The 27,803-nt window shown below is 29.5% G+C and overlaps 2 protein-coding genes across 3 annotated transcripts in view; one reads left to right on the forward strand and one right to left on the reverse strand.

Moving 5' to 3' along the window:
* Positions 1 to 13,359, reverse strand: part of cad (caudal type homeobox) — a 43,923-nt gene extending 30,564 nt beyond the window's left edge. Inside the window, exons 1-2 of one of the 2 annotated variants that reach the window (XM_088191569.1) lie at positions 12,905 to 13,359; positions 3,067 to 3,123 (exon numbers count right to left, since the gene is read on the reverse strand). In XM_088191569.1, the coding sequence (XP_088047695.1) occupies positions 3,067 to 3,123; positions 12,905 to 13,205 (358 nt within the window). In that variant the 5' untranslated portion in view covers positions 13,206 to 13,359. The remainder of the gene's footprint in view (positions 1 to 3,066; positions 3,124 to 12,904) is intronic. The other variant, XM_088191570.1, reaches the window with a different exon arrangement.
* A 10,525-nt stretch (positions 13,360 to 23,884) lies between these two features.
* Positions 23,885 to 27,649, forward strand: LOC148232211 (uncharacterized). Its single transcript, XM_088191464.1, has 4 exons — positions 23,885 to 24,129; positions 26,008 to 26,223; positions 26,417 to 26,628; positions 26,698 to 27,649. The coding sequence occupies exons 1-4, from the start codon at positions 23,974 to 23,976 to the stop codon at positions 26,792 to 26,794; spliced, it is 681 nt and encodes a 226-aa protein (XP_088047590.1). The 5' UTR covers positions 23,885 to 23,973; the 3' UTR covers positions 26,795 to 27,649.
* Positions 27,650 to 27,803: the final 154 nt, after the last annotated feature.

Below are 27,803 nucleotides of genomic sequence, written 5' to 3' on the forward strand. Positions count from 1 at the left end.
ATTTTTCAGACACAATATAAGTTAACTGGGTAAATCTTAAATGTGAACTGTTGATTAAGGACATTGTTTTTGGCGTATACTACACTATTCATTATTTACTCGGTGGGCTAATTACGCAAAAAATCGTCTAATATACATATTTATATATAATAAATATTTTAATAATTTACACTAACGATTAACGTAATTTATAGCGTATTAATAAAATAATTTCGTTTTACTCTCTCCAGATTTTTTTCTGTTAATAGCACAACACTTTTACAAAGCCTTACACCAAAAGCCTTACTTATAGGTACTACTAAATTTACTCTATGTATGTCAAATACACTATTCTTGTAGCTTAACTATATTCCACGTGTTCATACATATATGGCAAATACTTTACAATCACCGTGTATTATAGGTAGTTTGTACGGCAACCATCAAAGCCTCAGCGGCCCACGCGCATTTGCATACCGGCCGCGATAAATTCGTTATTTTTTCCCTTTCCTCTCTCCGTTTTAATATTACCGTTTTAATCAACGCCGCTTTTTCGATCTTTTGATTCCGTGCTCGCATGACGACGCCGAATAAAAAGGCGTATATGTTTTAATATCGATGGGCACGAACGCAAGACGCCATTTTATGCTTGAGGAGTTAATAAAATGCACGCGATGCATATTGAGGAAGTGAATTTAAAGATGGCACTTGTGTTATAACCTATAGTTTATTTATATTTTATTACCATCTCGATATTCCTAGCCAATTAAAGTCAGGCTATTAATAAGTCTTCTCTCACATAATAAAATATCAGTGAAAGAAACTGAACATGTTTTTCGGATGTATTAATCAAATAAAATAAAAATCATTACTGCATTAACAGAAAATCGAGGTTACTATTTACCGAAAAAAATGTTGATACAGTATACTCAATTATAATTATATCTGATATATAAATGTATATATAAAGAGCGAGAGTAATAATTAACTCTATTAATTTCGTCCTACCTATTTATGATTGATTGTTGTGATTTACCTCTCAACAAATTCGTTATTTGTTTGTATTATAAAATTTTTATTTACTTTTTAATTATTTAAGAGTTAAATAAAAATATTATTTTGTGCTAAAGGATTCGGCCAACAAACGATTGAATTTGATATTCCTAGACTCTTTTCTCTGAAATTATCTAAAGTCAAAATTGTACACCAAAAAGCCAGCGATTTTTCAAGACCTCAATGAAACATACGATTTATTATAAAAATTTACAGAAAGCATCATAGTGCCTGTAAAGAATTAGGATAAGAGTTTTAAAATATATAAAAATTATAATCCATTGTATATTATTTCAATCAATTGTTCCTTTGGATTATTTTACAGTATTATTCTAGCAAGCTACCTAAAATATCTGTGGTGTTAGATCTTCTTAACAAACAATAGTTTTGCACTATATTTTTAAAATAATTTTGTTGATAAGTATTTTTGCAAAATACGCGTATTTTTATATTTAATATTAATATAGTAATAAATAGTTCAACTGGATAAAATTACTATTTAAGCGAATTTTTGGTAAAGAGCTGCCTATAATTTACCACAAGATTTATTTACACGATTAAAAAGATTCTTACGGATTAGATCAGCTCCCACCACCGCTTCGGCAGTGTTGTATATGTATTGCGTGGTTTCAAAAAAATCAAATAAATTTCCCCACAGAGCTCTCCCCCAGCAAATTGCAAAATTTGACAAGAAGGAAAAACGGTGGTCTAAAAATTATCACGGTACATTTTACGATTTCCGGTCTGATTTGTTCAAATATAAGTTTGAATTTTTTTGAGCTTAATTGAAAAGTTATCTACAAAATAATTTTAAAGGCACACTACACAACGCAACAAACAAAATAACTAAGGTAATTGTTTCCGGATTCACCCTAAAAGGTAGTAGCGTTCTGGTACTTATTTTTTATAGCTGCACCACTATCGTTGCTAGAGTGGATTCAGCTCTAGAACACGGTGAATCGGCACAAGCAATGAATTGAATACTGCTCTAGCACGCGGTGATTCAGTGCAAGCGAGAGAGTGGCGTTACTCTAGCACACTATAAGGTCGATGCGAGCGAAAGAGTGGCGTTCTTCCATCACGCTGTGTTGCTAGGGGGGAGTACTGTAGGGAGCCGATTTATTAAGCTACTCTGAAGCTACGTTGGAAACACTGACGAAGCTGCGAAACGATTGCCAGTCGGCTCCGTAACATTCAACCGTACAATAAATCTTCTGCAGCGGCTAACCTGTGTCACAATGCCAAACCATTATTCCATTCTCAACACCTAAATACCTCCAAAGAAATTCAGATTTAACATTGTATAAAAGAACATATAAAATAATACGAAATAACTACAATTGCAGAGTAAGACAGAACATGTAATATGCAATATAGAATCGTAGGAATGAGAAATCACCAGATAAAAGTCATAGTTTCCAGCTGTATATACTGTAATATAAGAATTAAGGAATAAATATGACTACATCAAATAAATATATTAAAGAAAAGCTAATATTACGTAAGAAAAAACATATTAGAAAATACGAATCAGCAAATATAATTAATAATAAATTATTAACTTTAAATTAATTTTAAAGCCACTAAATACATGTATGTATATAAAAAATAAATAATCGAATGATGAATTAAGTAATCGGTATTCTATTAATAAATAATACTTATATAATATACATAGAAATATTACAATAAGCGTCTAAACATTTTATGTTCGTGTAGCAATATATTTATATTCATGCATCATTTATATAATAAACTATTAAAATTATCAACGTCTATTATATAAAGTCCTTGAGAGGAATGGCGACACAGATATTATTTAAACAAATTTTATAATAATTATGGAATAATACATGCTGATTGAGTTTCCCAAAAAACTATAAAGCAATGGATAGAGAAGCGATCGTCTACTACTAATTAATATAAAATTTGATTATCATGCATATGTATTTCACATATACAATTCAATATCATGCTATTGTATGGTAAACGATCATGAAACTTTGTTTTAATTATAAATAACCATATTCATACCGGTAGGATCCACTTGGGTAAAGTCAAGCAGTGAAGGAGAGGACGTTAATGCAGTAACTAGAAAGAGAACGATTTTATAATCATTAACAAGATAATTAACTAAATATATAATAAAATAAAAAATGTTCTATATTATAAACACTGCTTAATTGCCCTAATCGTTCATTGGTATATGTAAAAGTTAATATTAATAGCTCATTTACTATTATCAGACTATAATTATTTTTGTTAGTAGTTAACGCCGAGTTAATTGAGCCGCAATTGATCATAACTAGGTTATCATAGTTATGGGTTGCACAATTTAAAACGTGCTATGTACTTTTTAAACGCTCTATAAGTATATTTTTTTGTTGCGTTGTCATCATAGTGTCACAATCTCGACTGGGTTTAAATTCATCATTATCGAAGAAGCGAAAATCTCGCTTGACTTACAGTCGTATTAAATTAACAAATAGCCTTATCATATTGTAACGATTTGTGTAAACAAAAGGATTCAAAATAGTACGCTGCGCTGGCATACGAGATGACTATTTTTATCTGTTTGTCCGAATGTCTTTGTAATTCTGAATAATATATTATTAAAATTGTTTTAAAAATAAACCACCACAAAAGTACTATATAAAAATATTTCTAAAACTATTACACCATTTTTTATATCGGGGAAACAATATTTACACATTAAGATATATGCACTCCATGGCCATAAAAAAAGTATATAAAAATGTATGAGTATGTAAATTAAATATATATTTTATTTAAAGACTAAGCTATTCAATTGTGTTAGTATCTAGGATTAAAAACTATAAAATTATCTCTATTTTTCATTCTTATTTGGTTCATTACAGAAATATATATTTTTAATAATGAAGCCAATTTCATCTCTTATTTTATGGAATGAAGATGCAGATGCTCGTTGCAATAAAATTATTCTGTAATAGCGAATCAAGATTGCGGAAATAATGGACCAGTTCATTGAGATTGACCCTGGGAAAATAACAGCGAGGCAACTAGAGGTGTTCTTACGTTTATGACCACAAGGTTTTTTTTTTAAATTACATAGAATATAAAACTCACATAATGCTTATTATTTAATTTTTCTATAAAACCTGCCTTTAATAAAATTTGACTTTAACGTATAGCATATTTAAATTTATAAATTTCAGTTAATGTAATAATAAAAAGAAACATTTCATCAAATAAATATTTCAGATGTTTTAGAGTAATATTTTATATTTAGATTCAACAAAAAATATTTTGGTTAAATTTTATCTGCAATATTTTGGATCCATCGGATTAAAAATGTTATTAAGATCTAATACAAGTTTAGTATTTTCTATAAATATACTTAAATATAATTTTGATTTTTAAATCTTAAGTACTTCTATAAAAGCATATTTTTAACAAAAAATAGTACATATTTAGATAAATAATATTAAAAATATTAATTTTAGGAAAATAATTATTTTTCACTAGATATGATTAAAAACATTGGTATTCGAGATTTTTTTAATAATAACGCACTCTTATAAATTAAAGTTCGAGTCTGATGCCGTGGCTCGAACTAGCGACCTCTGAGCCACCAGTTTAAATTTTAAGGACTACAGGCGGCTCTCGACTTTCGCACTATTCGCTATTTCGCACATTTAAAAAAAAAACAATTTTTTTAAATTTAATTTAAAAAAAAAAAACGTTCTGATAGCGATGAACCCTTTGCTTCAATCGGACGTTCGTATGATACAAACAGATCTACGATATGTTCAATTTTGCAAAATAAAAATATAATTAAAAAATACGTTCAAAATTGTGGAAAATAAAGATATATTTCCACAATCTTTAATAAAATGTTTCCAAAAAAACACAGCAAAAAAAAACATGGATGAAATGGAAAATCTTTGTCATCGTAGATCAATGACCAACATCAAAAAGATGTCCCTCTGAGTATTTCAATTATTCAAGCAAAAGCTCTTAGTTTGCACAAAGATTGGAAGGATAGATTAAAAAAATATTTTAACACGGGTTTTCAAGCAAGTAACGGTTGGTTTTACAATTTTAAAATTAAGTATTCTATTCATAATATTAAATTTACTGGAGAATCGGCTGATGCGGATAAAGATGCTGCAAAAGAATTTATTTCCTAACTATCCAAAATTATTAAAGATGTAGAATATTCCTCTAGCCAAATATTTAATGTAGATGAGACAGGTTTATTTTGGAAAACTCTTTAACAATGAAAAATATGAATAAAGCCTTTACGCACCTTGACAATTTTTTAAATATTATGGAAGATTGTGATCCCAATGAAGAACGCATATCTCAAGTGCGTGAAGCGATCAATAAAAACATAGCATGTTATAAAATACTATATGAAGAAAAGAAAAAGAATAGTGGAAAACAGTTAATTCTTGATAACTTTTCAAAGGAAACACCCGCATACCCCACTTAAACGTGTCTCATAAGCGCTTCTTAAACAACTTATATTTACTTGATAAATAAATATTTTAAAATACACACAATTTCGATTTTTTTTACTTCCCTCGACTTTCGTACACATTTTGAGGAACCAATTATGTGCGAAAGTCGAGGGCCGCCTGTACCCTATTCTGACCCTAAATTTTTATAATTCTCTAACATAATTTTGTTAGCAGTAATTTTTGTGAAATTAAATCAGTTAAGTAATAAACAATATAACAAAATATAAATATCTGGACTTTTTAAAAATATTCCCTAGGATTCCAGAATGAATTTTTATAAATGAAATGTGAGATAGAAGAACTATGAAATTGTTCATTAGTCGTTCATTCAATACTCAAATTTACCGTAAAGGTACAAAGAATTGGTATTTCATAGCGGAAGCGAAAAAATTATTTCATAGCAGATTCTATAGAGTAGTTGTGAGCTAACCATGGAAGAACCTTTTTTAGGGTCGCAAAATTTAAAGATATTTATTTAACAAGAAATATAATAATACACAAATACCAGTAAAATAGCGATATATATACATTAGCAAAATTTATATTCATTTTTATGACAGTACTGATAGCCGTTAGATGGAGTGCTAAGCGACGCGATGCAAATCGCGTACTTTCTCAGTCTCTCTTGGCGACTGCCGGATAATTAACACACGATGAGGACGTGTCCAAATGATGACGTACGACTTGCGATTTCCAATACAGATTCGAACACACCCCATACCATTAAAAAAATATTTATATGCATAAATAAAACCATTGTTTCATAAAATTGTGTTTTATTTAGACCCCTCACAAGCCAAATGCATAATCGCAAGTTTAACAAATAAATTTCCTGCAACTATGTTGACAAATAAAAACCTTCATTAATGGTCGTGAAAACATTTATTGATCAGAAATTATTATAGTTTGTGTACCACTGCCATAGAGAGTACATAAAAATAATATTTTATTTACGCAACTATGGCACGTCATTTATTTTGTTATTACCAAATATTATCGGAATTTTTAAGGAGTACTTGGCTCAGGGTTAAATAAGTGCGTTAAAATTATTCCGACAACAATGTTTTAACTGCAATTATTGAAAGTGTTAGCTCCAAATAGAATATCACCGATAATTCAGAAACAGTTCTCATTGTGTACTATGAAAATGTTAATTGAGATAAATACTGATTATGTCTCATTCTGCATTTGTATTAAGTTTAATAAATAAACGCCGCACTTGGCAAATTCTAGCTAGGTTCACATGAATCGATGATAACCATTTCGATTCGTGTGAACCGACCTTTATGGTATAAAAATGAGCTTTCGATCGATTTCCGTTCGATATTCACTGCTGGGCAATAAACATCGCGTATAAATTATGCACGTATGCCATCATTAGTGCATGGTGCACTCTTCGTGCGGATCGATCCCACGTTTTATGGCGTAAAATGCACGTCGATCGTAATGGCGGCGGCAAAGGGAGTCTATAAAACAATGAAAAATATAAACTTTAAATTAATGCCGCGGCCTGACAAGAGTTTGCGTAGTGTGAAATACAATGGCGAACGAAGCGATAAGCCGGCCGTGTCACTTGCACGGCTTTTATTGGCCGCAATAACCATCAACTCTCGGAGGCCAGTGGTCCTCAAAGTTCGCGGCACGGAGGGGAGTCTCACCGGACGGACATTGAGGCGATAATGGTCGATTGTACTACTGTTTTCGATAATATACAAAGCAAAAGTAAAATTATTCAATACTTACATAATTTTACGACATAGTCACCATAGTTCGACATAGTCACCATATACCTCAATACATTTAGTGAGACTTGGAACAAGACTTGATTCCAACGTAAGCACCCAACGCGTGCAGTTTCAAAAAGGTAATCGTTTCGAAAATATAAATTATAAGCTACTCAACAAATTAGGCAGTAACCGCCAGAAACAGAAACAAGTTAGCGATGAATTTCAACAACCGAAGAAATGATTCCCTAAATGATCGTTATCAGTGGCGTGCCATGATTTTTAAAACAGGGGTCTAGGTATGGAAAAAAATATATGAAAAAAATAATTCAGTCAGCATATGATGAATTTTACATTTACAATAATTTTTTATATATTATATTTCTTTTTATTTATTTTAAATCTTCCATTTTAACCTGACATAAATCCAATGCGTTATAACGGGGTAAGTCTGTAAGTCAATCAGAGAAATAAGCATTTTTTATTAAAAAAGCAATACCAAATTTAATTAACTTATAACATACCATGAATAAATAGTACGATTAAATTAACTGATTATGGTACGATTGAATAAATTGAACCTAATTACTACGTGATCTTTCAAAATCCTATATTTTTCTTAATTACTGTATCGAATAAATTTGTTCGATTTTGTATTTTTCAAGTAAACCTTTTTCTTTCGACATTACTGAAAGCGTGAAAGACTTGGCTTCTCCCTGAGTATTAAGAACTGATGTTTTTATGCGTTTCAAACATGAGAAGGTACTTTTGACTGTTGAAATACTGACTGGAATAGTACAGATCAAGCAATAAAGCTTATATATTTCTAAAAACGGTTTTTTCTTCTGTTATATTTCCTTTAAAAATTTCTGGCAAAAAATCGAATAGACTCTATATGGCAGAAAAATCGAATAGACTCTAAAAATCGAATAGACTCTATCTACAATATTATAAAAAAAAACTCGATTAATTCGAATTTATTCTCCTATATATTTAGAAATAAATTCTTAGCCTCAGATGCATATAACGCGTTAATCTATCCCGAAAATATTGGTTAAAATAGGTCATTTCGGTGAAATCATATCGGAACACATTTTTTCGGTAAATATGTATTTTTACCAGTGAAAATATAATTTATCTGGCATGTGCTAGTAAAATGATATGATTTCAACTTTTCCATGTATAGTAATATATGCATTTACATAGCGATCATTATTTATTTACATGCAATGTGTAAATGTTACAGTGAATGTGTATTTTTCAGTGAAGGAATATTTTTGCTAGTGAAATCCAAATATATTTACACGAGTAGATATATGTTTTTACCAGCGAAAATAGAATTAAACTGATAGCGCTAATGAAATTATATGCTGCTCTTAAATGACTATGGAGTTCAATTTGACAGTTGCGAAACGTCCATTTACTGTTCAAATCAAAACCTAAAATAACAAATCTAAAATAAAAATTAAGCCAACTCATCTCTCGGGGGAAAATTAGCGGAAGAAAAATCTCGCATATTGATTTATAGATATAAGAGTGTTTATAAAAGTAGTCATATATATATTCAAAGCAAATTTTGGTCAATAGGAGGGCAGAAGGTCAGAAGTCAGAAGCAATAAAATTGTGTCGACGCCGTCGTAGTGGGAACGCGCGGTAACGAGCGTTCCCACTGCGAAATCATGGATAATCGAAATTCTCTTATAATTAAAAAATAGTAAGAAAACTAGTATAGTTACACAGTTACCTATATATTAACTATTAAATTAAAATATGTATAGATATGAGAAAATTATTATCTAATATATTTATATTATCCCAGGTCTCCCGCACTTGATTGCAATGGCACAATAATAATGTTTAATTTTGTATGATAAGATAATGTAAATTATAGTTGCATATAACTACATATATCTAGAAATATTTCCCCGCATAACATATTCATTAATATTTTCAACGATATAAGCAGGAAGTCACTGTTTCTTGGTAATGTGTTTCTTATGTTTTTCTGACAAGCATTTAAGACCTGGTATATATTATATGTACAATTTGAATGCTCACTCTCAATCTTATAAATATACATATATGTATATAATGGTTGCTTACGAGTTGTAAATATAATTGCTTCTGTTCGACCTTGGTTAATGTTTCTGCTTTTGCAGTAATAATACCGTTAAAACTATTTAAGATTGCTGTATATAATATAATTGTAAATAAATCAATATGCTGAAAACGGTGATAGTATACATTATCTGGCACTCTTGGCAAACATAAATTAGCTACTGTTCCGCTATTTTGGCCCCAATCAATTTTACAGTAGAGAAACACCAACTGACGATGTTTTTTCTAAAATAATTTTATATATCGCGGGTCCACATGTCTTGACCACCGACAGCATGACAGTCTTGACCACCACGAGTCGGTTATGGTTGCGCAGCTTCGGTTCCATACGAATAGTTTTACAACCGTAGAACACCATCTGATGAACTTTTTGACTATTTTATGGTGTTCTTCTATAAATAGCGGATTGAATTTTTTTATTAAATTAGATGTAAGGCAATATGATTCACTATCAACATTATTAAACCTTGTACTAGAAACCTTTTTTAAAAAACAGAACAGATATATTATAATACATCTCAAATAACTAGCCAATTAGCCATGCCATAAATCTTGGCCAAGAAATGATTTTGCGGATTAAAGTAAATGCATATAAAATATATATGATCAGAACGCGATACGCATTGAGAATCTGACCCAAAAATAAAACATCAAGCGGAAGATCATGAGAAAAATATTTAGATCCATTAAAAACGTATATGGAACATTCAGGATCAGCTTCTACATCACGAGATGGAGAAGCTGATTAGTCAGTATAATATAATAATTATAAAAGCTTGTAATATTTTCATACTTAGGTATGAAAATATTACAAGCTTTTATAAATCACTAAGATGGGCAAGGCTTGTAGAAATAATGCAAGCTTTCAAGCCTTTAAAACATTAACAAATTAAAGATAAGGAAACACGGATAAATTAAAATCACCCACGAAGATGCAACGATTGTCCCGACGATGAAAAAATCTAGGAAACAGAACCATTACTTGTGGAAAATTATTGTGAACCAGGCGCACAGGAAGAAGAATACATAATTTATTGTAATATGTCAATTAAATTATTCTTTTACGACTTTACTTCATATATTCCTAATTGCAACTGCATATTATATATGATTTTATTATACTACAAATTGCCGTTCTTAGTTAATTTTTGGCATATATAAAAGGCATAACATTTAAGTAATAAAAATGCAGTTCTCACTAATTAGAACAATTAAAATGTACATAGCAACCCGTCGGCAATTTTCAGATCAACATTACAGCGCTATTTGAAGTTATATTTGCAATATTATGTTAAGTATAATAGGTAAAACAAGAACAGAAGTGACACTAACAATAATTAAAAATAATAAAGATTTTTACTATAATTTGTTTCACTTCTTATAATATTATTTTTTCCTGTAGATATTAGACATTTTTTATATTAAATGAATGACTATTTATTCTGTAAGTTATTTTTAAATAAAGCTAAAAAAATTGTAAACATCCCTAAACGAACAAATTTTAGTATTTATATTAAATATTTTTTGTGATTCATTTCTGTATTATGATAATATAAAATAATTATCTTTTACTACAGTATTTTTAAGTACATGAAAATATTTGTTATTATAAACTAGAAATACACATATATGCATTTATGAAATGCTAAAAAAATTACTTTCCAATGTAAAAGTTGTAACAGTTGTCATAATTTTAACAATTTATAAAACACAGAAACAACAAACGATTAATAAAACGATAGAATTAACAAACCTTTCTATACTAACTCTTAAGAACTTATAAGTGATTTGTAGTAGCATGAATTAAAGAATACCGTCATAATAATTCTGAAAAATTCTATATTAAAAACCAAGGATTTAAAATATATAGATTATATACGCTGTTACTAGATAAATAAGTAACATATATACATATATGTTACAGTGATTGTGTGTTAACTGTTAAATTATATTTTCACTGGTATTTCAGTGAAATTATATCCAAAACACCGAAATAAATTGCTACTAGCGAAGCTAGTGAAATTATATGCTGCTTTAAAATGTACATGAAACTCAATTTGACAGTTGCAAAACGTCCATTTGTTGTACAAACTCAAACTCAACACAACGTTTGGAACATGCATTAGATTAGGTTAGGTATCATTAATTTAAAAAAAATTGTTGAACGATGTTACGCCACAATTCTGTGAATATGAAAATATACGCAACAAGATCTACCGTTTGTTAAAAAATAGTCTTACTGATACTTAGCAGTGAAATTGTAAATTAATTATTTGCTAAATTTCAACTGGCTGAGTTAGTGAAATTATATTTATACTAGTGATAATATGTGTTCACTAGTAAAAGTTTTTTTTGTTAATAATTCTTATTTTACCTATTGATATTAGAGAAAAAGCAGCCAATTAAATTTTTTTTTTAGTTATTTCCGTTTTATTTTAGATAAATTGTAATTCGTTTAAAATACGTAGTTAATTTATTTCTTATTATTATGGAACTACTCTTAGTAATTTTATTGGAATTGAGATAAAATGCAAATATACTATGTTTTTTTTTCAACATGTTGTGCAATAGAATTGCATAATAAAATGTACAAATAATTCATGCTGTTATTTAACATAACTTTTTATGCACTGAACATTAATTTCCTTATATCTTAAAAATATCACAATGTATTATATATAAGCTTTTATCTATAACTATCTAAAACTAATTATGTATTAAATGACTTATTTCAGCAAACCTAAAATAATTACACATTATGCTCTTATTTATCAGCACGTGAATTAATGATTCTTATAACTTAACTATAAAAATATATTATAAACGCATTACAGTTATACTTGTTATAAAATAAAAAAATACTGAATCTAAATCAGAGCTTGTTAAATAATTTATAATCTATTCAAATAAAGTGCTATTATTTTAATGCAAATTTTTAATAGCTCTTAAATTGTTTTGAGATTTAAATAAATAATATGTTCTAAGCATATAAAATCCATCCTCCCCATTATTAGCCCAGATAATCGCGAGTATATTGTATTTTGGAGATGCAAAGGAAACAAATCAGGGGCGTTGCATTTATATATAAAGGAATGAGCAAGTCGTATTTTTTGAACTAAAAATAATAATATATTGTTGTTAAATTAATCACATATATTTTTATTACAATTAAAATTGACTAATTTATAATAGCAATAGAGATAATTATGGTGGGACTCATTTTTATTGCCATTGTAAATAATGAGTGTACACATGGTCGCTTTAAAAAAATGCCATAAACGCTTTTATCCGTCGCTTTTTGACAGTATGATTTTTGCATGTTTTTATTATATATGTCGTCGCATTTAGACGAAAGTTAAAGTAAAGATCGCCTAGCCGCAGGCCTTAACCATTGTTTATAAATATACCTGAATTTTTAACGCGATAACGATCATTTTAACGATGCGGCTCTTCAAACGGATAGAAGCGCAGATAAGCGAGACTAAACTACAAACATAATGTGCACTTTGATTGAGTCTTAAATACCTGGATTCGGTTGACTCTGATAGCTGGGTTTTTTCATCCATTCGTAAGGACTTCTCGGTGGACCTGGTGGAATTGGGGTCGGTCTCGGAGCTGGTGATGATCTCGGAGAGGCGGATGAACTCGGAGCTCTTGCTGGCGGGGCAGGAGGAGCTGGAGGAGCCCATTCTCCTCCTTGCCAAGGATTCGGAGGATGCCATGGTCCTCCGTCTTCCAGCAAAGGAGGCTGATACCATCCTCCGTGGCCGCAAGCAGCACCGCCGCCTTTTTGATACACACCCAGCGGATTATAATAAGACACCATGATATTATCAGTCTTGATTCAATTGAAAAATTGTACTAAATTCCCTATATGATTTTTGCGAAACACTCAACTGTCATTTTACGCACGATTTTTGTATTGTTTTTTTTTTTGCGAGTTCGAAATGTTTGGTAGCACTGGCGACACACGGGGCCTTCTCCCCGACGGATCGAGCGCCACTGGACGAGTGGCTCGATTTTGTTCCGAAGTGGGGACAGCTCAATGGGCGGAGCTCAGGCGTGGCCTAATGGCAACATGGCTTCTGAATGGACCAATCGGAATTGCAGGCGCTCCACCATAATAATTCAAATAAAATTATGGCACATTATAGCCAAATTAAAATGACCATTGGAATAATTTACGACGCACGATACGTAGAAGGGATATAAACAATTAAGGATGGTGAGGGCGGCGATCGCTCCTCGGTTTATGTTAATTTTTACCTGGCTCATTATTCTGGAATAAATAAAATATAAGTAAATTAAAATCTCCAAGATTATAGTAACTCATTTACTGGGTTATATAAAATATTAAAATACGATCAATAAGTGCATTATTAAGTTCAATAATTTATGTATGTGCAATCTTATTTGAAATTTCTAATAGGAGAAGGGTTCCTATCTTGAACAATTTCTGAAATAAGTAGTTTTGGCAAAAGTTTAAATTTGGTAAATTTACATTATTTTGTTTTGTAAACTCTAAACAAAAGTCTCCATATAATCATGTGGACTTTTTCCTGTCAATAGCTTCTTTCAGTTTGGTTAATTGTTAGCAGTACTTAGTGGAATCGAAAGTTTGCTTTGGTGGTAGCAGCCCGTAGAGCATAATCTTTTCCCAATTAGGTGCAATCCATTACTTTTCTATTCTAGTTTACCACTCTTTGATCAAAAACTTTATCAATTAGCGTATTTGTTGTATGAATCCCGTTGAGTTGAGATGAGTTGTTTGTAAAAAACTTTCTTCAAAAAGTTTTCGTTACAAATCACAACCAAAAAATTGGTCCACTGTTATCGCTCAATTGATGCGGCACCCAATATTTCGTTATCTCCGGAACCATTTTTTATACGCTAAAGCATTTACAACAGGATTAAAATTTGGCGCACCAGATAAAAAAATCTTACATGAATCACATTGTAAAGTGTATCATATAATATGAATTATATTTAATTAGTCAGTAAATAAATAATGAATAGGTCAGAATAAATAGATTTTTTTTCAGAATAAATAGTTTATATAGCTTTATTGCACAGTATAAATTTAATATTTGGTCAGTATAAATATTATGATTGGTCAGTATTTTGTTTAAATTTTGTCAAAAAACGAATCTTATGGAAGTTCAAAATCTATAATTAGTTTTAGAACTTTCATTGGGTTATGTTTGGGTTTGAACAACAAATGGACGTTTCGCAACTGTTATAGTGAACGACGCTTTTTTACACGTATCACGCCAGTCAAATTTAGAGCAACATATAATTTAAAAACTAACAAGTTATTGTAATTATCGATTATCATATATTAAATGCCAATCATTTTGTATTAACTCTTTGTGGTCCTAAAAAATACTTTACCAGGCCCATAATAGTTTTGCAAAATTCTAAGATAAATTAATATTTTTGATTTTTTTTTAAATTAAACTATGTGTTGACAAAACTTATCTATTCTACAGCTTATATTTTTATAATGTTTGATAATTTTAAATAAAAATTAAAATTAAAAAAAAAATAATGCACTTCTATATATAATAGAACCCCATAGAACAAAATTTATGTCGAATGAGATTTGACATAAGAGTGGAAAGGGTTAAATGCTGATTTTATTATAATTACTGCTTATTTTATTAAAGTACTGATTGTTTATTTGTTGGTTGGTTGGCCCTAAGACACATTGATAATGACCATGTATTTTTATACTGATCTGTCAACATAAAACTGACATTGAGGTTAAAATTAAGATAATATACAAATACTGCTATTCATAATAAATACTGACTATTCATTATTTTTACAGACAGCTTTAATACCAACCGATGTATAACGACCAATTAATATAAACACTGACCATTTAATATAAATACTGTCCAAAAGTTGATTTAAAAACTGATGAGATAAAAACATGCCATATAAAATATGAACATTTTTTTCTCAATAACTTAAATTTTTCAATAACACAATAAATTTCCCTAAACACATGAAAATTTTAGATATTATCGTTTATTGTATTAACTATTTATGGTATTTGTAAAGATCTGAATAAATCTTTCGTGGAGCAGACTTTTAGTGGTAAAAAACATTATATGACAAAAAAGTTATATGTATAAAATTTAAAATAAAGCGCTAGGGCACAGAAACATTTGTATTTAAATGAAGATTAAATATCTACGTTTAAATAAAAAATAATATTTGTTGGCTGAGAAAAAGGGACGAATATAATGCGTATTACATCTAGAGATTCCCGCCCGAATATATTCGCCTTTTACAACGAAAAATTATCGAATAACTGTCAGTACACATTCACTGTAACTGATAAGTAAAAAAAGCACGTACAAAATAAACTACGTAGGTTTTTAAGATAATTTGCAAATATATCATTACAAATTAAAACAAATACAATTCGAATAGCTAACGAAATATTGAATTATCGAATAGTAAACAAGTTTTAGTAAAATATTTACAGATTATTTAAAAATATTTAGTAGTTCCAGTTTTTTTCAGAGTGGAATCTCGGGACTTTCATTCTGGTCCTATAGTAAGTAATTCATCAGCATCTAAATTGCGACTTGAAATGCAAAGCATGATTTTATCAGTTGTGATTTTTGATCCATTAATTTATTTATCGAATTATAAATCTCCCATTGTAACCTGACCGACGTTAGCTCAATTAGTTTATAAATATCAGGAAAATAGTTGGCAACCCAGAGGTAATTTCGGAAATTCTCGGGTATTCCTAATTTTTTAAGCAGGGTTAAAAAATAGATAAGTTTTACATTTCATTGCTATAAAACTGTATAATTGGTTACAATAAGTCAAATAAATATTTTTGCCAAAGAATATTCTTTATCGGAATTTTATTACAATAAATGTATTCTTTATTATATTTTATTTTTACCAATCTATTTATAATTTCTGCAATCAATTTTTTTAATATAAATTTGGCCATTGAAAATTGATCTACTACATTCAACTTCAGGACTTTTATCACTAGCTTTGTCATTATGACATATTTTTAAATATGTTTATTCGACGACCTAGCACTATTTAATTTGCTTATTCATCACAATTTTTAACTGTGAGACTGAGAAAAGCTAGAAATACCTAATCTGCGACATTCGATGGGAATTATATAAATTATATAATAATTACTAATTCCAATCCCATACACCCTATAGAAATTTAGAAACACTAGAGTTCATATGGTTTTTGAACCCATGTCTTTCACTTATTTATGCAACTAATCTTTAGTGCTGGTATTTAAATGTTTTTTTTAATAACAGGATCGTTAGAGGTACTGTTTTAAATACTACTAACAAATAAACCAACATAAAACACAACTTAGCGGGTGTTTACAACAGCAGGAAAAATAAAAACAAAGTTAAGAAGTAATTTAAAATAAAAAAGTGCAATGAATTAGTATTTTAATTTTTTTTTTAAAACTACAATAAATATGCAATTTATGATAAATTATCTCGATTTATTCGTAAATTTAATGCACTTACTACTAATTATTACATTTTCAAACTTTAGAAGCTATTCGAATAGCTTAAGTTTTAATATTTAGTATTCGAATATTTGATTTCGCATAGTCGAAATCTCGAGTTGTAATATATTATAACGTAACGCGGGGATGGAGCAGATGGGGGGAAGAGGTAAGGAAGCCATTTTTAATGCAATATCATATTTTTAGTTTTAATTTTTTTATTTCTTAAATTACGATTTTTTATTTCCTTACATTTTGTCGAAACAAATAGTGAAAGTTACTCAAAAGTATCTATAATATATGTATACTATTAAAGTTTAGCAGTGAATTAATCAATAGCACTGAAGCTATAAATAATATAGGTAAATTTTAATGATAAGATTCATGATTGCTATTTCAGTATACTATAAAAATGTAAAAAGGATCAACTATCCATAATTTTTTTTTTACAAATAATGTATCATGATTATGTTTATAATAATTTAGATTAGACCATTTAATAAATATATTTATTCAACGGTTCATATTTTTAATTAAAATCTTTTTGTCATAGTATTATTTTACAAAAAATATTTTTGATGAACTGATTTTAGTTGAAAACAATTATTAGGGTACCGGTATATATTTAACCTCTTAGATTTTCGTGATTACATTTATACATTTTAAAATTTTAATATGTATATAAATATTTAAAAATAATTGCAAACTAATATATCAATAATGCAATGGCATACATAAATTAAAAATTTCCAAAAAATCCAAATAATTTAGATACATGTTCAGGCTTGAAAGACAGAGACAATATATAATATTTTCCCGTTCCCAAATTTCAGTGTTAACGAATAATTAAAATTAATAAATAAATTATTGCAGACACAATCAAGTCAAGAAAATATGTAATTAATAATTTTGATGAGTTAATGTTGTTTACATATTATTTTTAATTTTATGAATTATTTAAAACTTAAAGAGCTACTACATAGAGTTAATTCACAAATATCTATTATAGTTTCAAGCCAAGATTAAATGACCTGATATCAATTTTTATATTTAAATTTTATTTGGATCCATTTTTAATTTTTAATAAATACCCCTTAAAAAACATGAGATAACATAATATGCAAATTATACATGAAAGCAAAAACATATAATAAGAATACGAAAAATAGAAACAATTAAACAAAGGTGTGACATTCACATATGAATCGATTTTTTAATTAGTTTCTTCTCCACAACATTACCCTCAGTTAACATGTTTTTTATGTGGGTTATAACTATTTTTGATGATACGATAACTGCTGTAGTTTTTATCAATTAAACTTTTCCAAGAAAATTGAATTTGTAAATATCTCAGATAAATTCCTTAATCAATCTGATCCATTGGTTTTTTAAGCAAATTAAAAACATATTTACTAACTTATTTTCAATGGCTTAAAGATTGAAACAAAGTTATTTTGAATATTCTTGGTTTTAAAAAGATGATTTTTATTTGAGTTAAGCTCACTCGTAATCACTGATACACTGATAATTTAACGTCTGCTGATATGTATTAGTAAAATATTTTTTTCATTGTAATGAGAGCAATGTTTATTCATTGAAATCGATAATCGGTTATGACATTTTTTCAGTTATATTTTGTCGAGTTAAAGATTGTTATATCCGTCGCGATGCTCCTTGATACAATTTGATGAAATATTGTACTGCAATTTACATGTGTATGAAAAGGGTTTAAATTTTAAAATTGATCTCAAAAAATGACATGCATTAGTACTGAATTTAAAATATCAGAAAATAAAAATACTATTGAATTTACTAATATATATATTAGCTAGCAAAAACAAATTAATTTTATTCATATGTGTCTAGATACTATTTTATATTTTCATAAGTCAAGTAAAATCGTATGCGCGTTTCGTGCAAAAATGATAAGAAATTGACTATAGGGTTGTGTTCGAACACGATAATAAATTTCGGTAAATTACTTTATGGCATAATAACTCAACCATAAAGTTTAACAATTTATCAAACATCTATAGACATAAATCAAAAAACGCCGCATAAATTTAGGAGTCTGCGAGAAAATTCAACTTTCCCGAATTACACACAATATAGCTATAATTGTTCACTATGATGCTATGAATAACATTATATTGCATAACTGATGTAATTGCTAAGTAGCGCTGTATACTTTTTTGTGTTTTCAAGAATTCCATTTATTACACCATTTGCCGATGGTCTATTGTTTAAAATAGTGTTCCGGGAATTAAGGCGAAACTTGGGAATTCTCCAAATTTCGGCAAAGGTTTATGTATTCGAAATCCTTTTTGGCTACCGCAATGAGCCCTTTTCACACATTTGAAAAACACTAAGAAAAAATAAAGATCTTCTGCAGAACTCGGTTGGAATAAAAGTTTTATGGCTGGAGAGCAATAATATTTATAAATAAATATCGTTCGTTAAATTATAATAATGATTCGAAGATCATTTCTTTACATACAAATTCATTTTTGTATAGTTTACTTATTATCACTATAACCTTAGAGTAAAAAATATAATTTCTCTATTTAAATGAAGAATTTTACAAAATAAACTTAATTACTTCTTAATTGCCCAAAGATAATTGTTGAGCTTGTTTAATTTAAAGAGAAAATTAAATGACGTATAAATGAATGTCTCAAAATTTGGTATTTTTATATAAAATATGGATACGCTTATGATATCTTGGATGTTGCAAAATATAATGTTACAACTTTTCCATTCAAATGAATAAATTTATTCAGACAGTGTTTTATTAATAACTGATGAAAATGATATTAAGAAAAATATGTCAATTGCAGAAAAGTGCCATAATATCAAAAATATACTTATATATACATATGTGTATGTACTGTAAATAGTAAATAAAATCATTATTTTTAGATATTAGTATTTATAGACTGTCCCCACATTTTTTTTTAATACCTAGATATAATTAAATATTTTAGAATCAGAATCTCATATAGCAAGTGTTCCTTAGAAGTTTTCTCATTTTTTCCTAAACTATTTGGTTATAATTTGGAAGAATCGAAAATTGTAGATTAAAAAACTTTTATATAAAAGTTAATTTGTTGGAAATTTTGCTTTGCGTGACCAAATAAATATTCACACTTATTAAGTAAACTAGCAGCTTTAATTAAACTATCTAAAAATATTTCTTACGCGAACAATGGTACCTGGATTTTATATATAAGTAATAAAGATTCTCAGTCTAATGCGCTTTCTGTATTTTTAAATTAAAATTAAATAGTAGTTATAATTTATAAATGTTTTTTTAATTGAATATTTCTTGTGTCTGTCTAATTAAAAAAAAAATCAGTTCGTCAAACGAGAAAATCTGAATATTACGTATCTATTGTGGTTGAGGTTTCACGTGAAACAAGATGATTCTAATATGACAATTATATCAAATCTATTGGAATTTCTCTCAGATTCGCATCTATAATACACCCATACGTTACGATCATCACGCCATTCCATCGTTTTAGCCGCATTAAGCTCACGGATGGGTAATAGAAGCGGAATGAAACTCTACCGGCAATCGGCGCATTTAATCTTTATGGCGGCGACACATGATGTCGCGGAGGGCGGTTGCCATAATTAAATCGACGCGACAAGCACCTCTCGGCCCCTGTTTATTTTACCATTGAATTTTTATTGGAACGCCGAAATACATTCCCAGTAAGTTATCGCTCCCCGAGGGTCACTTAAGGGTCGCGGCGCGACGTGATTTACGGGCGGGCCGTAACACATTCAAATATTAAATTGCTCCGCAATCTGATTAGGGGTAAAGTTCATGGCACGACTGGGGACAGGGGCTCTAGACGCTGATGTATAGTCTTAAGTCTTGAGAAATGACTTTTTGTTTTGTGCTCCAAGAAACTTATCTATTTGCAAATTTTCAATGTATCCTTTGAAGACTTACCGAGTGATCAGATAAAGCTCAGCGCGATGAACGCAGACGGAAGTTGGACTCTTGAAATCTGTAAATGGAAAATAAGCAAATTTTAACGTTTTTTTTTCAGTTAAAAAATAGTCGTGCTGGGAATAAGAGCATTAAAATTTAAAATAATCGTGGAAGTCATTAAGTTGATGCGGTTAACTGCACATTGTTTTAAGCCAGAGATTAAGAACCATGCTCAACTCGAGATCTTTCTCAATAGTAAAAAGGTCTGGATTACTTAACATTGCAAAGAAAATAAAAAAATCTATGATTCACATTAGTGCCGCACAAACTAAATTAAAAGACGGATTTTTTACAACAATATAAAGTGATCTGAGCAATAATTGGACAAAAATATATTTTTTAAGCATTTTGCAAAAATGAAACTATACTAAAATAAAATTATGCTGATTATTTGGTGGTCTGTACTTGATATAATTCGATACAATTTTTTATATTTACTAAACTATAACACCTGAAAGTTATTATCAAGGATTCGAAAAATGCAAGAATTGAAACATTTGGTCAATCAAAAAGGTCAAATTCTCTCACAATACAATGCGCGACCACATATTGTACGATTGAATCTTCCAAATTTTAATAAATTGTGTTATGAAATATTGTCTCATTTTTTATTCTCACCAGACATCTCGCCAGCAGATGATCATTTGTTTAACTCTTCGGTTGCTAAACAACAATATATCGTTGTTCGTGATAACAGCAAATGAATGCAATCGTTATTAACGTAATAATTTTCGAAAAGAAAAATAAATTTGTGAACCTTTTAGTGAATATGGGACTAAGTAGGATTTAAAAAAAACATCACAGCAGACAAAGAGTTAAGCATTTTGACACTTCATACAGGGTAAGTTCTACACATTTTTTTTGCTGCTGCAGAAGAAATATGTCCATATAAAAAATTTAATATCAATCTAGTTTGTCTTTGTAATACGAAGATAAATGCATAACAGGTGTAAAAAAGACATCAGTAGCCATTTTTAGTCGCCCACCTGATGCTTTGAATCAAAAATTGACATCCTTGGACGCATAAAGAAACATTTCTGAAATTTTAAATCACTGTGATTTATTAGGATCGTACTATGAAGTTTATTATTTGTAATTTCACGTAAGTCTTAGATGTATATACATTACATAAAATATCAGTGAACTAAAGTTTTTTTCCTAAATGTTTATATTGCATGGCCAATTGATTCCTCCAAAATTCTCATAATGTCTTAACTAAAAGTAGCAATTTATTTCTACACTACACAATAATTTTGAGGAATGCGGAGCCAGCCCTAGCTTATTGGCAGACAAAAACTATGTTTGCGTCTCCTCCTCCCCTCCTATATATAGTTAACCCATATAAGACATGAATTTAAAATATAATAATCAAATACTGCTTATAAGCATTTTAAGATTAATGATAATTAAAATTAAATATATAGTGTTTTTTGTGGTATTAAAATTATTCAATAAATTTACACTAAGACCAAAAATACAGCGGCGAAAACAACTGTATGGTAACCACAGATCAAAGAATATAACGGAAATAATTAAAGTATACATAGTAGAGCGACGGGATGCAGAGATTAAAATATACGGTTACTAAGAAATTATTTATGGTTATCATGAGACTTTCACCGAGTCGCTCTGCTAGCACGAGCTAAAAATATTTATTAACCCTTCTTACGCTAGAATTAAAAATATACCATTAAATCCTTTTTAATTATTGTCTTTATATGTATTTAAAAGTTAATATAATATATTGCAGTTTTAAACATAATTATAAACAGCATATTTTTTATAGCGTATTAAAATGTTTTTAGGAAGATTAAGAGATTATTTGTATATAAATTTAATTAAACTGACACATTATCATCGTTTGATAATTTTAAATACATGGAAACCCCAAGACAACTGACATTTTATGGAAATTAATTCACAAGCTCAATATAAAAAAAAACAATTGATATTTTATAGCATTTATAAACCTAAGTAATTTAAGGTTATTGTTAAATACGTGTGTGCCGCCTGGGTTGATCCTTATCTCCCTCCCCCCCTTCACACATACAATTAGCAAATACAAAATCTGACTTTCCTAAAAATGCGTAACTTCATGCATATCTTCAATATGCAAAAAAAATCCGGAGCAAGCGAATCTAAATTTTTGATAAAGCTATTTGTGCATTTACATTAAAGCTGTACTAAACATCAATAACACTACATAACAATTTTCCCCTTATTTTCGATGTTTTCAACAAAATTTCAGGTGCTCAAATTAAATGCAATTTTTTTAGATATCACAATTATTGCTACCCATATATAGACCAGCTTATTTTGTGCTTGAGGGCTCCGAAATACTTGTTCCACCACTGGATCTGAATCGTATGTTACTGAAAAATTAAGGCTTCTATTGAGAGAATTTTTACCATATCAAAGTAAAAATTATTTTGCTTTCTCCATACAAATGTTAAAATTTAATTATAATTTTACGCGCTGTACTTTATTTCGGGAATATTTTTTTAATAATTAAAATAAAAATCTGCGTGTATTTTATTAATCGTGTTTTCTAAAAATATTAATTTAAGAGTTTCGTATATTATCTCAAATTAAATTGAAAAAATTCCGACGAGTTTTATTTGTATAAAAAATGGTTCTACGTTTAATAATTTTGCTAATTTTATTATTTTACATTCGTCTTATTTAAATCCAATCCTACGATAAATGGTCAAATATTCCGTACACGATTTTAATAGTGATATCGCTGATTATTTAAGACTGCATTTTTTAAATATAAACATTTATTACAGGATTTAAATTACAGTTGCTGGTTTATAAGCATTTTATAGTTTTTAAATTTGATGTATTTAACATTTGAAATAAAGTAATAAAACGCCGCATGATCACGAACATACGCGCTCGTTAATCGACCGCGTTCGCATACACGCTCCGCTTTCACGTACGCGTTCGCGTTCGCGAGCTTCATTTAGATTTAAATGCCAAAAGTGACAGTCAAGCGAGAATCGTCGCACTGAGGTTATGCGCGCGCTCGTCTGCTAGGGCTCGCTCCGCCGCTAGCTCGACCGACCACCGACCATGGCAGCTCCTCCTAAGCCCGTCAACGAAGAGAGCCTCCAGGACTTGAAGGCGCGCATGAAGCTCATCTCCGAAGCAGATCCGTCGCAATACCATAACGAATTCTCGCTCAAGAGATACCTGCGGGCGTTCCGGGACGTCGACAAGGCTTTCCAGGTAAAACGAAACATATGCATCGAAGCCATATGCTTCGCCCAAATCCATCAATCTGCTCATAATGGATTTTGTAAACATTAGCTCGTGACGTCATACGCGTTCATTTCCAAAACTGACGCCAGGTGGCTTAGCTGTATATTTTTAAATAATTCAAACTAATACACTTTCTCTTGTATCGTGTCATTTATTATTAACCTTTTGCGGTCAAATATCTTAGATGGTTCTCCGTTTATCGCGTGATAGAAAGAGAGGAGATTATTCCTCTCGTTTATATCTCGTAGCTCATTATTGCTAAAAGTCATGCTATTAACACTTAAATGTCTAAGAGCATTACATAAATTACATTATTACTTTTCCAGTACGTTCTATAAATTACCATTTAAACGCTTTATCATTAACGGCAATTATTGTTTTGGGTGTGCCTGTTCTAGAGCAAACCACACATAGTTTAAAAAGGTGATTTAAAATTTAGTCCAGTAACTTAATTGTCCCTTAGATTTACTTCTCATTGTCAATTTACTAGATGTACTGATATTTGCCTTGTAATATTATATCTATCTACAATAACCAATTATATATTTTTTTAAATACGTCAACAAAACAATATCTTTGTCTAATTTAGCAACAATGCTATCGCTTTCATTGTAATCAAACAAGTTCTACAACAAATACAGTCCAATATAGCTCTTCACCACTACTATCTATTACACAGCCGCTATCTTTATTCTCACATGTTTCAAAAACCATTATTTAATTTATAGAATAAAATTTCATTCAACAACATTTTTCTAAATAAAATGTTTAGTTCTTCACTTGTAAATGATAAATATTTTTTATTTCAATATATTTAGTAATATAAAAAATATAATTCCAAGTCTTTTGTTGATGAAAGTGTATGAAATTGCTTCATACACTCTGCCCTACAATAACAATAAGAAAACCACTTATTAACCGTTTACCTGTCGAACCAGATGTACCTAATGTCTTGCCCTATGCCGCGTATTTATATGTCAAGTGTCAAGGTACAGATGAATGACGTTCCCGGTGCATTTCATGTCCATTCTTGGCAGTTAAAAATCGAAGTGCTAGGGTTGTTACAACGAAACGTTATTTTTTTTGCTTTATTAGCAAAATAAAAAGTAATAAATAAATATTGTTATAACGTTATATAATAATTAACAATAATAAAAATAATGTTAATAATAATAACCATGTTTATTCCATTTTAATGGGGCAGGGTCGATCAATTTCGCTACTAACACAAATCTTGTTATTCAAGTTCCACGTCAATTATCAATTGTTTATACCTTTATAAACATTTGATTTATATGTTTTATACAATGGCACAAGTCGTGTTTATAATTTTAAATATTTCTTCAGATATGTCATTATATATCTAAATAAATTTTTAATATTATTTATAAGAGTAAGTAAGTGTTTTTGGTGAATGCCACAAAAGTGCTCCACGGCAATAGCGTTGTAAACGCTTAGCGCCACAAAAGTGGCTCGCGGCAATATAGTGGTTAATGACCAATGGTATAAGTCAATGACTAATACATGAAAAACCTGGATTTGAATCCTATGTTTTTAATCTATAACGTGTCTGGTAGATCAGAGTTCGGAGATCTAATGTTCATTATATAATTTTAATTGTGATCGCCCATCACACTAGGTTTTCCTAGATTTTCCTAATCTCAAGAATGAATATCTTTAAGAATAATTAAATTAAAAATCGAGTTAGTAAAACCTAGTTACTAGTAAGCTATTATAACATACTAGTTTTTAATTAATAAAATATATATAATTAACCTTGAATCTTTATTTGACGAATATGTTTTTATATATTCAGTCGAATTATAATGTCAATTATGTTTGTAGGCCATTTTGAAGACTAACAAATGGAGACAAGAGTATGGCGTCGCAGAGCTCACTCCGAACTCGGAAGAAGTCAAGAAACACACGCTCGGAAACAAGGGTAGAGTTTTGAAGCACAGGGATTTGTTCGGTCGACCGGTCATTTATATTCCGGCTAAGAACCACAACGCAAACGACAGGAGCATAGACGAGCTTACCAAATTCATCGTTTATTGTTTGGTAAGTTAAATTTCTGTTTGTCGGCAGAATATAGATAAATTTAGGCATATTCTTTGTATTGATATATTGATACTGATCTTATCTTGTATTGGGTACTTCAGTGTATTTATTTTACGATATAAACAATGCATTCGAGATAGTATTTTCATCATATTTTACAACATTTTATTCTAAATTTACACTGCAATTTCAGGAGGAAGCCTGTAAGAAATGTTTCGAAGAAGTGATCGACAACCTTTGTATTGTCTTTGACCTCGCAAACTTTAGCATGAGCTGTATGGACTATCAAGTGATCAAAAACTTGATCTGGCTATTGAGCCGCCATTATCCCGAACGCCTCGGAGTCTGTTTAATCATAAACTCGCCGACAATCTTCACAGGGTGCTGGACTGTCATAAAAGGATGGTATGCGAGACATCCGTCAATATTAATTTTATTCATTATCATGATCATCATTCGTATTCGTACTTCCAGGTTGGACGAAAACACGTCGAGTAAAGTCACCTTCGTCAGCTCCGAAATGGACCTGTGCGCTCACCTGATACCTGATATACTGCCTACCGATATGTAGGTTTCTTTTTAAAAAAACTCGCAACGTACTGTACACATCCGAATTTAATTATTTAGGAAATTGTGATTCTGCAACTGTTTTATTCTACATCTCTACTATTCGAGGTGAACTCGTGGTGATAATCTGATCTAATCTCAAGAATCTTAAGCGTCGGATATGTGTAATTTATATACGTTAGTTAAAACTATTCCATTGTTGATCTGGTAGCGACGTTAAACCTCTGTATTTTTTGTTATATTGTTACTAGTTAATATATTACCATTTTTATTTATTTTATATATACAAACATACCACGACGACATTCCAAAAATGATTAGCAAATAATTTATTTAGATAGTCTCAAAGGAACATATGATATATTGTTGATATTTATATCAATAATTTAATGATTGTTGATGTAATGCAAACTTTGTACTCGTGATAGTACGGCCCATTTAAATCTCAATTTAGATAGGTTTTATTTGTATATGTATATACATAACATTTGCTCGGTTCTGTTTACGATAAGCATAATTGATTGTGAATTTACACATATTTCATGTTCCGTGTGTATATAATATTTTATGATAATATGTAACATGTTTGCTTGAATTGATAGACTATTCACGTTTGTTTTAAAAGATTAAATATTTTCATATAATATGCAATGTTGTTTTAAAGTAATTCAGCTTGTTCGTACTTTAGTTACACTGCTAATTATGTTTAAATCCATACTTTGTAAATAAATACTGAATGATTCAAAATATAAATTTTCACAATAATTGTGATCAAGGTAATCAATAAAAAATCATATTTATATTGCATTGCGATTTTTTAGGTTCAATTTAATAAATAATCATGAAATAGTATTAAAAATTGATTTTTATTTGGATTTTGAACATGATTTAATTCTCTATTAAACTATATATGTATATCGATGAACCTAACTTTATTTCAATAAGAACATTCGAGATAACAACCAGTGGTTACATATGGTAACAATCAAAGTTTATATATTGTAATATTTATC

This window comes from Plectrocnemia conspersa, unplaced genomic scaffold (assembly GCF_051122295.1).
Source record: "Plectrocnemia conspersa isolate PC_06_02 unplaced genomic scaffold, ASM5112229v1 ptg000009l, whole genome shotgun sequence".
Lineage (NCBI taxonomy): Eukaryota > Metazoa > Arthropoda > Insecta > Trichoptera > Polycentropodidae > Plectrocnemia > Plectrocnemia conspersa.